The 14657-nt window shown below is 42.4% G+C and overlaps 1 protein-coding gene across 5 annotated transcripts in view; it reads right to left on the reverse strand.

Annotated features, from left to right (window-relative positions):
* Positions 1 to 468: 468 nt before the first annotated feature.
* LOC140421923 (homeobox protein Meis1) overlaps positions 469 to 14657 on the reverse strand; it is a 268763-nt gene continuing 254574 nt past the window's right edge. For 3 of the 5 annotated variants that reach the window (XM_072506919.1, XM_072506896.1, XM_072506904.1), the window contains 2 exons: positions 4888 to 4977; positions 469 to 1925 (listed from right to left, as the gene is read on the reverse strand). In XM_072506919.1, coding sequence (XP_072363020.1) covers positions 1639 to 1925; positions 4888 to 4977 — 377 coding nt within the window. In that variant the 3' untranslated portion in view covers positions 469 to 1638. Of the gene's footprint in view, positions 1926 to 4468; positions 4565 to 4887; positions 4978 to 14657 lie in introns of all 5 variants that reach the window. The other 2 variants (XM_072506913.1, XM_072506928.1) reach the window with 1 other exon arrangement.

The raw sequence follows: 14657 nt of genomic DNA on the forward strand, positions 1-14657 counted from the left end.
CACATTAGGAATCTGCTCCCCCACACACATCAAGAATCAGCACCCCCCCCCCCCCGCCCACCCCATAGACACACACATCAGGAATCAGCCCCTCCCCCCACACACATCAGGAATCAGCTCCCCCCACATCAGGAATCAACCCCCCACATCAGGAATCAGCCCTCCCCCCCACATCAGGAATCAGCCCCCCGACATCAGGAATCAACCCCCCACATCAGGAATTAGCCCGCCCCACATCAGGAATCACCCCCCCCCCCACATCAGGAATCAGCCCCCCCCCCCCCCCACATTAGGGATCAGCCCCACCCCACCCCAGCCCCTCCTCCTTTCCTAACATTTTACGAGCCGGATAAAGCGAGACTGCGATTGGCGTTGTCACTTGCGTCAGTCCAAAGGATTTGTTTGAACAAAAAAGAAAAGCACTGACATTGGTGGAAGTAAAGAATGGTATTCCCCAAACAAGAACAATCAGCATGACAAAAATAATTTTTATTTTATATTCAGATTTCATGACCGCACACAGTTAAGGAAAACTACAACAATTGACTCCGTTATGTTACAATCCAAACCGCTTCGATCAGAACTCTAAGACTCTGTGTGCGATTATTACCATTAACTTCTTGCTTTCTTGATAGAAAAAAATGCTATCCACAAGCATCTGTTTAGAACCACAATAATAGGCATTAGCTCATCCCATTTAGTAAATTTTATGCATGCCAACTCATACCAAACTGCTACTTTTACAAAAAAAAATTTGCAATAATACATTTAATTATTTCCAGTCCTTTTTTTTTGCACAAAAAAGAATTGTATCTATTTACAAGGTTTACACAAATTCTCCCCGGATTGATCACCGAAATGGAAATACGCTCAGACGATAACATGTTGGTGTTCTTTGTTGTTGTTGTTGAGAATAAAAGAATAGTGTAAACATACTTGTAAAGACAAAATGTCTTCAACCGGTCCATGGATGTTTTTAATTGCATCAATGAGAATGTGATACGTGTCCGCGTTGTTGTGCGGAGTCTCTGATGTGACAAGAGCACTCTCCTTAAGACACTGCCTGGAAACCGCTGATTAATCATTGTTGATGGCTGCAGTTTTCCCATCCTACCCGATTTCAGGCCAATTCAAATACGGTGAGTAAATGAATTAGACATGCAAATTCAAGCCGTAGGCTAGAGACTGCGTGACTGAAATCCTGCCTGGGCAGTCTTCTGCCCGACATACGTAGCGTCGTGTAAAAAAAGAAATCCTGATAATAACGGTTTTCAGTCATTTGCAGGGCAATATGTAAGGCTGCCTTCGCACTAAGGAGGATATTGCAGGAGGACTGGGGCCTTGGAAACAACACACATAGTGTGGAAGAAAGTTTACATAGTATTTTTTTAAATCTACAAGAAACAACATATTATAGGGACAGTACAATCCAATGTACAAGTTATAACCAGAGCAGTCTTCTCTCTCTTATCGTCGGAGTTGATTCTCACATGACGCTTCCTGATCTGAGGATCCCTGTGAAAGATGTCCTATTCCGGTTGGTCCACAGTAGATGTGAAGAACAGAGCTCCTATTTCACTGCTTTAGGAATCAGTGTCTGAAACTCAGGTCACCATTGTGGATGCAATTTCCCTTCAGCTACTGGGCATGGATGTCCATGACTTGTCCTCCCATTGTTGGGTCTCCTGGGTTAAGCATTGTGGGGCTAGATGCTGACATTGGCATTCCAGGGTGGGGTGGTGGTCCTCCATGCATCATCATCGCTGGGTGGTGAGGGTGTCCAGGAATGTAGGAATGCATGGGAGGTCCATGTCGTAATTGGGCAGGGTGAGGGGGCATCTGGGGAGGGGTGTAACTTGGCTGTCCCATGCTCATACCCATTGGACCACCCTGAGATACATAGTCCCCTGGCATACCTTGCAATCCTGCAAAAAAGCACATGGAACTCTTTAGCAAAACAAAAGAAGTGCTTCTGAACCTACTTAAAACTTTAACAACACATACAGTCAAAACAAAGAGGGAGTTAGGAAAGCTTTAACTGGTAAATAAAGATCTTGTTCAATGTATAACACAAACACATTTGGCTACACTGTGTTTCGCAAAAACAATGGGAAGTTTAGACCAACAATAAAATAATAGTCTAAAAAACTTTTAGAAGTTTAAGTCATTGTAAAGAAAAACATGATCATGCAAGAAGTAAATGTTGAGAGTAACATTCGAAATGTGTCCCACAGTTTGAAATGAGTCCCTCATTATTGTAGGAAAGGTTTAGTCCAAACTGGCCGTGGTGCAATTAAAAAGAAATTTCTAATTACACTGTCCCGCTGGCGAAAACTGGAACAACATACCCCCTATTGTTCAAAGACCACGGGGTCGCAGCAATTTAAGGGAAATCTTAATCAGCGATCATTTTTATTACGGAAAATGGAAAGATTTTGAGCAAAAGAAGGGGGAGAATCATGACCTTGTAAAAAGGTCAAAAAACTTCTGCCTGGTAATTGGAGGGTGGATTTCCTAACAAAGGCCTCCAAGGAAGCCAGGGTGGTGGGGGCTGGGGTCACTAAGCATGCTTACTAAGCCATACCTGTGAGGCTGCTTGGCACATGGGAGCAAATCAATAATGTTCATTAATTAAATCTTTCTCTGTGATCACTAATGTCTGAAAGGCAGAATTTGAATTCAGGCCACCCTTGGCTGAGTTTGGATGGAAACAAAAAGAAAAATGGGGGGCTAAAACAATGAGCCTCCCGCTTTCTGTGGGCCTCTACCTTCTGCATGGGTTGCCATGGTTGATGGGAACTGACAGGTGTATTGTTTCTAAGAGCTATAAGCTCTATAATCATCGGGGTTGGAAAGCATAGCGCTCTCACTAAGTAGGTTCAATTGGCTTTGCTTCTGAGTAATATGGCTCTGTGACTGCTACAAACACCTTGGATTCAGGTCTCAGGCTGTTCAGCAAACGGCTGCTTAATCTTGCCTAAAGGAACAATTGTGAACTAATGAAAATTGCTTATAAAATATACTGTACCCACAGCTCCATAATCAAATAAGCCGATAATATTTTTGTAATAACCTATTAATTTAATTGGTCATGAAGCATATAATACATCATTTAAATTTAATTGACCTAGAAACTAAGAAACAATATTTAAATTAGCCAAGCCAGAAATTTCCATGCTAAGGTAATAAGTCTGTTGCATTTCTCAGCTCAGTAGAATTTTTTCACAGCTAATTGTCAGACTGATCTTTGATTCCACGCAGAGCACATATCGAGAATTCACTTGGCCCGGAGATCTTAAAAAATGTGTACTGCCACATGAGAGAGGACAATCAGAAGAGAGTGCTTTCACGACTGGAAACAACCAGAAGGACGTCAATTAGTGCCAACCTTCGGAAAAATTGTAGTGGAAGGGAATGTGCCTTTTCTGTGTGTGCTGCTGTTGGTTGGTGCGGTTTGGTGTTTAAATGGAATGGAGCACTACAGGAATCTACAAAAAATGGTTTGTTTAATTAAAAAAAAGGAGGATAACGCTCATTTATCATCAAGGGCAAGGGCAGTAGAATGCAGCAAGCTCACAAGGCTTTGCTTTACCCGGACCAACCATTCAGGATTGCATTAATGATCTCTATTTTTGTATACTCCAAAAGTCAAATCCATTTGTCACACTGCACGTGATGGCATACTTAATTTGGATGTGCGCAATTAGTCTGAGCTGAACTCCACACACTGCTGCACCCTCCTCCATTTTGCCTGGCTTTTCAAAAAAAAAATTAATTTTCTGCAACCCCCCAAAAAATGCTTTCACGGATGGTTTGCTTAAAACAAAAAGATAAATCAGCACCCTAATTGAATATGTAGGGATTTGTCTCAATTCAAATTATATTCAATGCTCCTGTTTTCTTTTGCTGTTCGAACATTGTCCGATTGCCTTTTTGGTGTCTCCCAGGTTAGTGTATAAATGTAACTCATGCATCAACTGTGGCTAGACAGATTTATGACACTTTGGGGACATGCTCTTTCCTCTCCTTGCACTGCTGCAGACTGCTTACATTTTGCCAATCAGTCTGTTGCTATGGCGACACACTCCCCCCTCTGGCTGGTTCTTGTTTTTGTCATGTGGCTCTCACTCTGTGTTACTGCGCATAGTTCCCGATAACGGCATTAGGCACAAATGTTCCCTAAATATATATGTATATACATATATAAACACACACACATATATATAATATATATATATATATTACATACACGTGTGTGTTCTTTTAATAATCTTCATGTCACTGGTGGTGAATTCAAGCATTCATGAGTAGGAAAAAGAAAACAGAGAGCCCAAGAATAGTTTGGAAAAGAGTGAATGAAGCATGAAGTTATGGGCGGGAACAGCAAAAAAAAAAGAAAAAAAATGTATGAAGAAAAAAATATTCTCCAAGAACAAGATGTAAAAACAAAGACCCTATTTGTACTTACTTCCCCCTTGCTTTGCGATTGGTTAACTAGATGAAGATTACATGTAGTGCCACTGCCCTTCCATGCCCATATTCATGCCCATTCCACTCATAGGTCCTAGAAGGGAGATAAAAATCCAAGAAGATTCCAGAAAATGAGCAAAGTTAAAAAAAAAACAGATAGTGCCAAAAAAGACCCTCTTTTTTCTTAAACATCAGGATCTGAGGGTCAAGCGGAGTAATGGGTTTCTGCAACAAGAGAAACCAGTTTCCCCTTTTTAACATTAGGTGCATAGAAGACAGGCAAGGCAAGGCAGGCAGTTGAAGTGCAGCAAAAGATGAGGGTGATAATCCTGAAAAGCACTCTGAATTGTGTGAATGAAGATGTAAACACTAGTGAGCATGGATCATGAAAAATATACACACATATATAAGTCTTACCAGGAGGCCTGATTCCCATATGTTGCTGGCCATCCATCACAAAGCCTCCCATTGGTTGACCGTCTGGGTTATAGGGTGCACCTTGGCTCACTGAGGATTAAGAACAAGTCTGGATATCATTTTCTGTCGACAAAGCTCTGATCTGATTCAAACTCTGGAACACGCTGTCTGGAGAAGTTCAATAATACAAAGCATATGAACATAATTTCAACTCACTGACTCGCTTTTCACACAGCCATCTTTAAACAAATACTTGCCTGACTGATGTAATCTGGCCAAATGTATTCAACCTTATGAGCTCACTTTCACTTCAAATGCTAAACTGCTTATTATTAATTGTTGCTTGGTATAGGCCCAGGATATTTTTATCATTGTTACAGAGAAAGGCTACTGAACCAGTTTTGCTTTGGTTATTAATGGAGGTAGCTAGTTGGCACATCATGCATTTCCCTCTGTGTACACTGACTAATGGCACATCATGCATTTCCCTATGTGCTCTGAAGGTAACGCTGCTAAAATATATGGAAGGTTCAAGATGGTCTTTGTGGCATAGTACTTGTCAATTGATTTGCGATCGGTTACCACTGTTTCTCTAGTATCTTTTGCATAATACATTCTCTATCATTTCATCTTCAGGAGCTGTAAGGAAATCTTGTGTTCGCCAGGGCCCAGGAACTCTTTGCTTCCTCCACTTGGAAAATGTGACACAGAATATTACATCAGCCGTGGAAATTTCTCACTGCCGCTGATCAGTTCCCTTGTATTACAGTAAAATTAAAAATAAAGTGCCCTTTCTGTTCAGCAATGACTCCAGCAGTGGGTCCGTGGTTGTTTTGAAATTTTTCATTGAATCCCTGAATGATACAACACAGGTGGGAGGCCCACCCTCTGCTTTTGCCAGCTCTTAGAGAGATATTCAACTAATTCCATTTCCCTGCTCTGAACATTTTCCCTTCAAATATTTACCCAATTCTCTTTTGGAAGTTATTATTGAATCTGCTCCCACTGCCCTTTTAGGTAGCGCCTTCCAGATCACGGGTGGGATTCTCCGGTCCCCCAGCCGTATGTTTCCTGGCGGCACGCCGTTCGCTGGCAGGGGAATTCTCTGCACCCGCTGATTGTCAATGGGATTTCCCATTGAAGCCACCCCTTGCCGCCGGGGAACCATTGAGAGGCGTTGCGCTGCTGGCAGGAACACAGAATCCCTACGGCCCACAACAACCCGCTAATGTAAAATAAATACTTTCTTTGGGTGATCCCTTAAATCTGTTTCCTCTGGTTACTGACCCTCCTTATAATCAGTAATGGAATCAAGGTTTCTGGGGATAAGGCGGGAAAGTGGAGTTGAGGATTATCTTTTCAGATCAGTCATGAATGATGGAGAAGATGTGATGGGCTGAATGGTCTATTTCTGTTCCTACATCTTATTGCCTCCTGCCATTGGAAACAGTTCCTCTTCAATTATTCTCACCAACTCCCCATAATTTTGGAGCTGTCCCCTTAACCTTCTGTCTCTAAGGAGAATAATCCCAGCTTCTCCACATAACTGAAGTCCCTTATCTCTGGGACAATTTTAGTAAATTTCCTTTGTGCCCTCTATAAGGCCTTTCCATCCTTCCCAATGTGTGGTGCCTAGAACTGGGACACAACACTCTAGCTGAGGTCTAACTAGTGCTTTATCAGAGTTTTGCCTAATTTATTTGCTTTTGTGGCTATTTAAATGCAATCTTAAAGCAAGATCATTCTTCTTGGAGAGCAGTAGAACCTTTCCGGTTTGTTCTGTCTTCCCTGGTTATACCGGGTTATAGGACCAAAAAGGTAAAAAGTAGGTTGGGCAGAGACAATGAATAAACATGCCAACAATCGACAATAACAATGCTTTTAAAACACCATTGTACTTAATTACAAATTGTAAAAAAATTTAAAGGCTGGGGGAAGTATTTCACTGTGTAACAAAATCAGAAACACGGTTATAAAGAACATGATTATGTTTTAGTTACACACATCCTGTGGAGGAAGTCTGCACACATTCTGTCCACATTTCAAAATGTCCTACTATTAAAATCTTTCAGCTAGAGAATTCCACTCTACAGAATTCCAAGGCCTCAGGTTAAAATTAGTGCCATTTTAGACAGAGGGTGCTTGAATGGTTTCTCCATTAGATGGTTACAGTGGAGGTCACCGCCAGAGCTCAAGGCAAAATGACACAACGTCACCTCTTAAATATCACCACAGCCATATTGCTAATTCACAGTGGAGAGGGAGTAAGGCACAAAACAAAATTACCCCCGCAATGTGATTAAGTGTTCATAAATGTTATATTTAGCCTTTCTTTTTTACTGTTTAGAGTCTGGTTTCTTCTCCATGCTGGTCCTCTTTGACCATCTATCTTCTATGGATGAGAAGCTTGGCTAGCCCCTTGCTCACAATGCTTCATTGATATCACTCTTGCATTAGCTGCACAGAGATGTATGACAGTGGCTCAATGATGACTATCCTTGCACCTTCCTAATCCCACTTCGGAGAAGGCTCCACTCAGCCCAGCTACGTTACACTGCTTAGTACTTTATCATTCTATGTTTGTTTCAAAGCCACAATGATGTAAGAGGAGACATAAATGTTGCTTTGTTTCTTGTGTAGATTGAGAAAGGATAATGGACAGCCATTGGGTCACGAGCATGTTGATCACATTACAATTGTTCATGGTTTATTTGAAGTGTTAAACAAAATGAACAAAGGAAGTCTCCCAGAATTTGGGGTCTGCAGCCAATGTAGGGTCTTGGTGGAAGTAAGTTGTGGAAGCTGATATTTCCCTTCCCTAAATCATTCTGTTTGTCTCTCTTCCTTTATGACTTTCCTCGAAACCTACTTCTTTGACCTATTCTAATATCGCCTTTTGGTGGCTTGGTGTCAAATTTTGTTTGATAACTCTCTTGTGAAGTGTCTTGGGTGGTTTACTAGTTTAAAGAAGCTATATAAATACAAGATCCTGCTCTAAAAGAAAATAGAAAGACTTGCATTTCTTTAAAAAAAAAATTTAGAGTACCAAATTCTTTTTTTCCAATTAATGGGGCAATTTAGCGTGGCCAATCCACCTAACCTGCACATCTTTTTGGGTTGTGGGGGTGAGGTGCATGCAGACACGGGGAGAATTTGCAAACTCCACATGGACAGTGACCCAGGGCTGGGATCGACCCCGGGTCCATGGCGCCGTGAAGCAACAGTGCTAACTACTGCGCCACCGTGCCGCCCTAAGAATTTATGTAACACTCGTCACAACCACTGGATGCCACAAAGTGTTTTACACCCAATGAACTGCTTTTTAAGAGTAGTCACTGGTTTAATGTTGGAAACACAGAAGCCAACACATAACAAGATCCCAGACATAGCAATGTGATAAAGAGCAGATAATCTGTTTCTTGTAATGTCGCTTTGAAGGATAAATATTAGCCAGAACACCAGGATAAATCCCCTTCTCTTCTTCGAAATAGTGCCATGCGATTTTGTATGTCACTTGAGGTGACAGACAGAGCCTCGATTTATCACCTCACCCAAAGCAATACACCTGACTGCAGCACTACTTCAAAGCTGCAATACAGTGTCAACCTCGATCATTTTTGCTCAATTTTGGGTGTGGGGGTTTGAATCCGGAGCAATGTTAGAAGCAAGAGTGCTACTGACTAAGCCACAGGAATGCCACTTTTATAGAATCTACAGTGCAGAAGGAGGCCATTCGGTCCATCAAATCTTCACCGGCCCTTAGAAAGAGCATCCTAACTAAGCCCACGCTTCCACCCTATCCCCGTAACCCAGTAAGCTCACCTAGCCTTTTTTGGACACTAATAGACAATTTATCATGGCCAATCCACTTAACCTGCACATCTTTGGACTGTGGGAGGAAACCGGAGCACTCGGAGGAAACTCACACAGACACGGGGAGGAAGTCCACGCAGACAGTCACCCAAAGCTGGAATTGAACCTGGGACCCTGGAGCTGTGATGTAGCTGTGCTAGCCAATGTGCCGCTGTGCCGCCCCCGATTATAGCGACACTTCTGCTTGCCCATTGCATGATGATTGGTGAGCAGTGATCAGGGCTTCTTGCTCTGAATTTTGTGCCCGATTTATGACACGTTGACAGAAGAAGGGTCAGCAGATTAACTCACTGACAAGTGATTGGCTGTAACACAGCGATGCCCTGTCAAAAAGCCTAAAGGATTTCGCTTGGAAGGTTAACGGCAGGTTTACAGAAGATTCCAGTGGGTAACTTGTCACTATAATATTGACATGCAAAATGCACGAATTTCCAAAAATCTCAATTCATTAAATTGTTTTCTGCTCAGAAGCAGATTTACTTTTTGCTGGAAAATTCAATTACATTTACACGAATAAACAACCTACACAGAAAATGAACAACATTAAACACCTTTAGTGTTGGTGTAAATGAGCATTTTGGATCATCCATTTTGAATTTGTCAGACTAATAGCAAATGTTAAACATAAACAGATTTTTAAAAAAAATCAAAGATGCTGAAAATACCCAGCAGGTCAGACAGCATCTGTGATATTTTAAGTCAATGACTTTTCATCACAGACCTGGTGGAATTTTACTGCCCCTGCACAGTTTTGCTTTTCGTATGTAAACAAATTGTTATGTGCACAATAACACTAGTCTAAATTATACACTTCCTCTTTTAAATTTACTAATTAAAAAGGAACCCCACTGTTTCAGGTAAAGAGTGTAGAAGGATTGAATCTCATTTTCACTCACATGCAAACAATGCAGCGTTGGTTGCTCTTGTTATGAATTATGCTTTGCACAAAGCAGATGACACCTTTGTGTTAAATGTTGAGAAATATTGGAATGTTCTGACTGTGACTTACAAAGATGAAAATGCCCTTTTAATGAATTATGAAGTGCTAAATGACTCAACTGCACCCATTATCACACTGAGAACTGCATTAATGTTAAAGCAGAGAATAAAGCATATCAGATGTATTCCTTAACAAGAGAGTAAGAAATAATGGGGCCTGGTTGAGATACACTGTCCCCAAATCATAGAATAGTACAATACAGCACATGAGGAGCGCATTCGGCCCATCAATTCTGTACTGGCACTTACATAGATCATTCAAAATCTCCTGGAGGGTTCATTGTGATTCTTGATGGAAAACTACAGGGATTTCCCCATTGGAGGAAAGGTCCTTGCTGCTTCTAGGAGCTCTAAACCTGCCTTGCCAGAGGCAGGACCTCTGCCCATCCCTTACAAAGCCTACAATGCCAAAGGGGTGTGGCAGGGGCAACAGAGGGAAAAGAAATTACTTTGGGTTCAGCAGTTCCTAATTTCCTCACTTAGTCACAATCCAGGATATTGCTGGGAGACCACCTGCTGTGGGTTGGTCCCATCAACAACAATTTGACTTTACCACAGCAAAATATCCCCAGGTGCTTATCAAACAACATTCAACACCGGCCCACCCACACACAGGGAGATATTAGGGCACGTGCCCAAAAGCTTGGTCAAGCAGGTGTGTTTTAAGGAGTGTATTGAAGAGAGAGAGTGAGACAGAGAGGTTTAGGGAGGGAATTTCAAAGCTTTGGGCCCAGGCAGCTGAAGGCACAGCCACCAATGGTGGAGTGAGGGGCTCGAATTTGAGAAGGCAGCTTGTAGGACTGGAACTGTTGGGGAGGGGTGCATTCCATACAACCTTCCCTCTCTAGCTTTGATGAAGAGTCATCCAGACTTGAAACGTTAGCTCAGTTTCCTCTCCCCACAACTGCTGTCCGGCCCGCTGAGATTGACCAGCACGTTTCGTTTCAGATTCCAGCATCTGCAGTAATTTGCTTTTAACTTCACTTCCATCCCTCATCCCCAAATAATGCGTAGTGTCCGGAATATCTGACTGTAAAGGATCACACAGTTGTGTCTATGGTGATGCATGTGCCCATGAACACCATGTAGATTAGGCACCCTTCAGATCCTGCAAAATCCAGCATGGTTAGCACCGGAAAGGATTGGTGAGAGAAATATTGGCAATTATACTTGATCATCTCCCCTGGATTCCGAGGACCATTAGGCTCTGAACCCACCGTATCAGAACAAGGATCGGACCTGTGCTGTTGACACCAATCTGATCCACCCTGGCTGTCCAAATAACTGAACCAAATATTTCCCTTTGGGGTATGTGTGTGTGTGTGTGGGGGGAGAGCGTGGTGGCAGGGGTGGAAGAACCTTAAAATGAGGGCCAAGCCCTTTGTTCGGCAAGAGTAAAAGGGTGATGGAAACAAGGTGGTAGACCGAGTTAATATCCAGATTACCCATGATCTAACTGAATGCTGGAAATGTTCCTAGCATTTACCCAATTTCCCATACTGCAGAAAGCAGTGGACAGTGATCAAGAATGGATGCTTCCTCAACACAGGGACATTGAGATAGTTGTTGCTTGTATACCACTACTTGACCAAGACCAAAATATATTCACCACTGACTGGGGCATGGGCACGGTACCTGGTCTGTGTAACAATCTACTACCCTAGTCAACTGAACCATCAGAGGACGATAACTGGGATTTCCACATCGGATAACAAGAGCTAGGCTTGAATAGAGGCCTGGACCTGATAAAGCATCAGCTTTCCACAGGAAGAATCAAAGATAAATATTTTTGATATTATATACCACTGAAATTGTTCTTCTATTTTCACACTGGCCCCGTTCTCTATAAATACCCTCTAAATAATTTAACAATGATAATGCTCACTAGTTAATCTGCAAAAGACCATGCTTTCCTTTTTAATGTCCGCTGCCTCCATCTTAAAAATAAACGTTGGGCTGTGTCCTTAACAACTCAAACAATCAACTACGCAGCCTGAAATGTTTGCTGCTTTTAGCCCATGCATGTAAATACTGCTTTTAGCCCATGCATGTAAATACTGCTTTTAGCCCATGCATGTAAATACTGCTTTTAGCCCATCCATGTAAATACTGCTTTTAGCCCATGCATGTAAATACTGCTTTTAGTCCATGCATGTAAATACTGCTTTTAGTCCATGCATGTAAATACTGACGACCACCCAATTTCTGATTCTAGATTACAAATTTTTATCTGTTAAAAGTAGGCGGTGTACAAGATTGAAATTCATACAGACAGGAACTCTCGTGGACACAGCAATGTATTCACTTGTTCATGGTATTGCTCCTTAAAGCCATCGTTATGCTCCAATATATAGGCCAGATGGAGATTTATGTGCTGCTGCAAAGCTTGCTATTCGAGCAACGGTCTTACGTAGATTATTTTTCAAAGTAGAAGAATGTGGCAACATGTCTGGATTTTAAAATGGTTGCAACCCAATGCTCAGAGGTCAACCAAGCAAAAATGGAAATTCACCAAGTTCAAAAATTGCCTTTCCGAGAGATTGTTGGCAAGGCCCTGATTCTCACATCCTTCAAACGACTGAAAAGGAGAATTTCCCTTACTGTGATCAACCCAATTGCAATTCAGACTGGGACAAATCTGGTTTCCATCTAGTGTGAACCCAATTACCAACTTAAAACAAAACTCCTGTTCTCCCCTCCCCCATATCTGACCTGACCTGCCCGAGCACTAAAGATGTAGTGGCACAGCTTGCAGCCAGAGAAGTTAATGCAGGAGAACATGCCATACAACACCGCGTTTGGGCTCTGAATCATGCAGAATAGGCTCACAATTCTCGGTGAAAAGTAAAACTTTTGATCTATTAAGGTTTTCAGAAGGAAAGCTCTTAATTAAACACAAACAATAATATTATGAAAGATGAACAATTGTATTTATCCAGCATTTTCCATGACTTAAGGATGCTTCCCAGTCAATAAGGTACTTTTGAAGTGTAATTAGTCAACGTTGTAGTAGGGAAATTTGGCAGCCAATCTGTGCACAGCAAGCTCCCACAAACAGTAATGAAAGAAATGGCCAGATGATCTGTTTTAGTGATGTTGGTAGGGGGATCAATGTTGGTTAGGACAACTCCCTTCCTCTCCTTTGAATAGTGTCACAAGAGTTTTTATGTTCACCTGAAGGCGCCTTGTTTGAACAGACTCTTGTACAAATCAGTGCAGCGCACCGTCCCTGCTACACCTCTGTCTCGAAGGTGAGATTGCCAAGCCAAAGTTGACCCACGAGGAGGTTGGTTGATAGGCACCATTCACTGAGCTTTCTAAATATTTACACTCAGTCAGATTTATATAAGGGGGAATGGTGACACATTCCTATTTTGTATTCCTTGTCAACGTTCAGCGATATGCTGTTGGGAATCTCATTAGACTGCAGGCCACAGCTTACTAATTTGAATAGAATTTAAATACATTAAAAAAAAACACAGCTCCCTGTGGGATAATATCAATTTAGTGAATGGATGCAAGTTGGGCTCAATTGAGTTTGACATCATGCCCATTTATGTGTCACTAAGGGAAAACTTGCTTGGCCCAAGATGTTAGGAATTACGATTTATAAGCTTGGAATTTTACTGTCAAATTGGGAGTGCCACATGGGACTTTCTTTTGCTGTTTTTCACTTTTTTTGGGTGCTTATTTTCTGGCAAGGCCCTGAACCTCTCTAAGACTATCTTCCTTGGGCCATACATCAACTATCTGTTGTCAGAGTCATGTAGGACATAGGATTACATTAGATACATAGGATGCTAGCACAGAAACAGGCCACTCAGCCCAACCAGTTCATGCTGGTGTTTATGCTCTACTTGAGTCTCTTCCCACCTTTCTTCATCTAAATCTGCCATTGTAACCCTCTTATTTCCTTCTCCCTCAAATGCTTGTCTAGTTTCCCTTCCAAAGGACTGGCAGAAATTTGAAATTGTGGAATGATGTGACAAATTGAAACCAAGTAAGTCTTTTTTTTAAAGAACTGTGCACAGAATCAAAGGTCATATTTACAAAACAAAGACCGCAGGAGAAAATAGGGAATGCTTGAGATGCACATATTTTATGTAGAGTATTAAGTATGTGAAACAGATTAGCCGCATAGAAAGACGAATTTTGATGGGTTTCAAGAAGGACGGGGATTTGTTTTTCTTAATTAGCAAATGGGATTTTGGTTTGTTAGTGATGTAGCAATGGATTGGTCAGCTAGATGGACCGAACAGTTTGTTCTAATCTGAAGCAGTTACTATAGGCTTACATGGACTGATGCCCCGCCTGATATCCAACCCGAGGCGCCCGATTGGGCGTGGGCCTTCCCAATGATAATTGACTGCCCTCCTGCAATTCGCCACCTGACACTTAGTTAGCTGTATTGGGACGGCAGGGGCAGGAGTGAGCGCCCCCTCCTGGGGCGCACTTCCCATTCCACCTCCCGCGTGGAGGAATTTACCGTTCCAACTCCCTCACCCAGCCGGAAAGTGTTAAATCCAACCCGTGGCTGCTATGGTTGCACCAAACGGTTGGTTTCCCAAACTACAAGGGAGCACTGATTATTGTGACAGTAGGCTTTACTCATAGAATCTCTACAGTGCAGAAGGAGACCATTCGGCCCATCGAGTCTCCACCGACCCTTGGAAAGAGCACCCCCACCTAGGCCCACGGCCCCACCCTATCCCTGTAATCCAGTAACCTCACCTAATCTTTTGGACATTAAGGGGCAACTTAGCATGGCCATTCCACCCAACTTGCACATCTTTGGACTGTGGGAGGAAACCGGAGCACCCGGAGGAAACTCACACGGGGAGAAGGTGCAAACTCCACACAGACAATCACGCAAGGCCGGAATTGAACCCGGGTCCCTG

The sequence above is a fragment of the Scyliorhinus torazame genome, chromosome 1 (assembly GCF_047496885.1).
Source record: "Scyliorhinus torazame isolate Kashiwa2021f chromosome 1, sScyTor2.1, whole genome shotgun sequence".
In the NCBI taxonomy this organism is placed as follows: domain Eukaryota; kingdom Metazoa; phylum Chordata; class Chondrichthyes; order Carcharhiniformes; family Scyliorhinidae; genus Scyliorhinus; species Scyliorhinus torazame.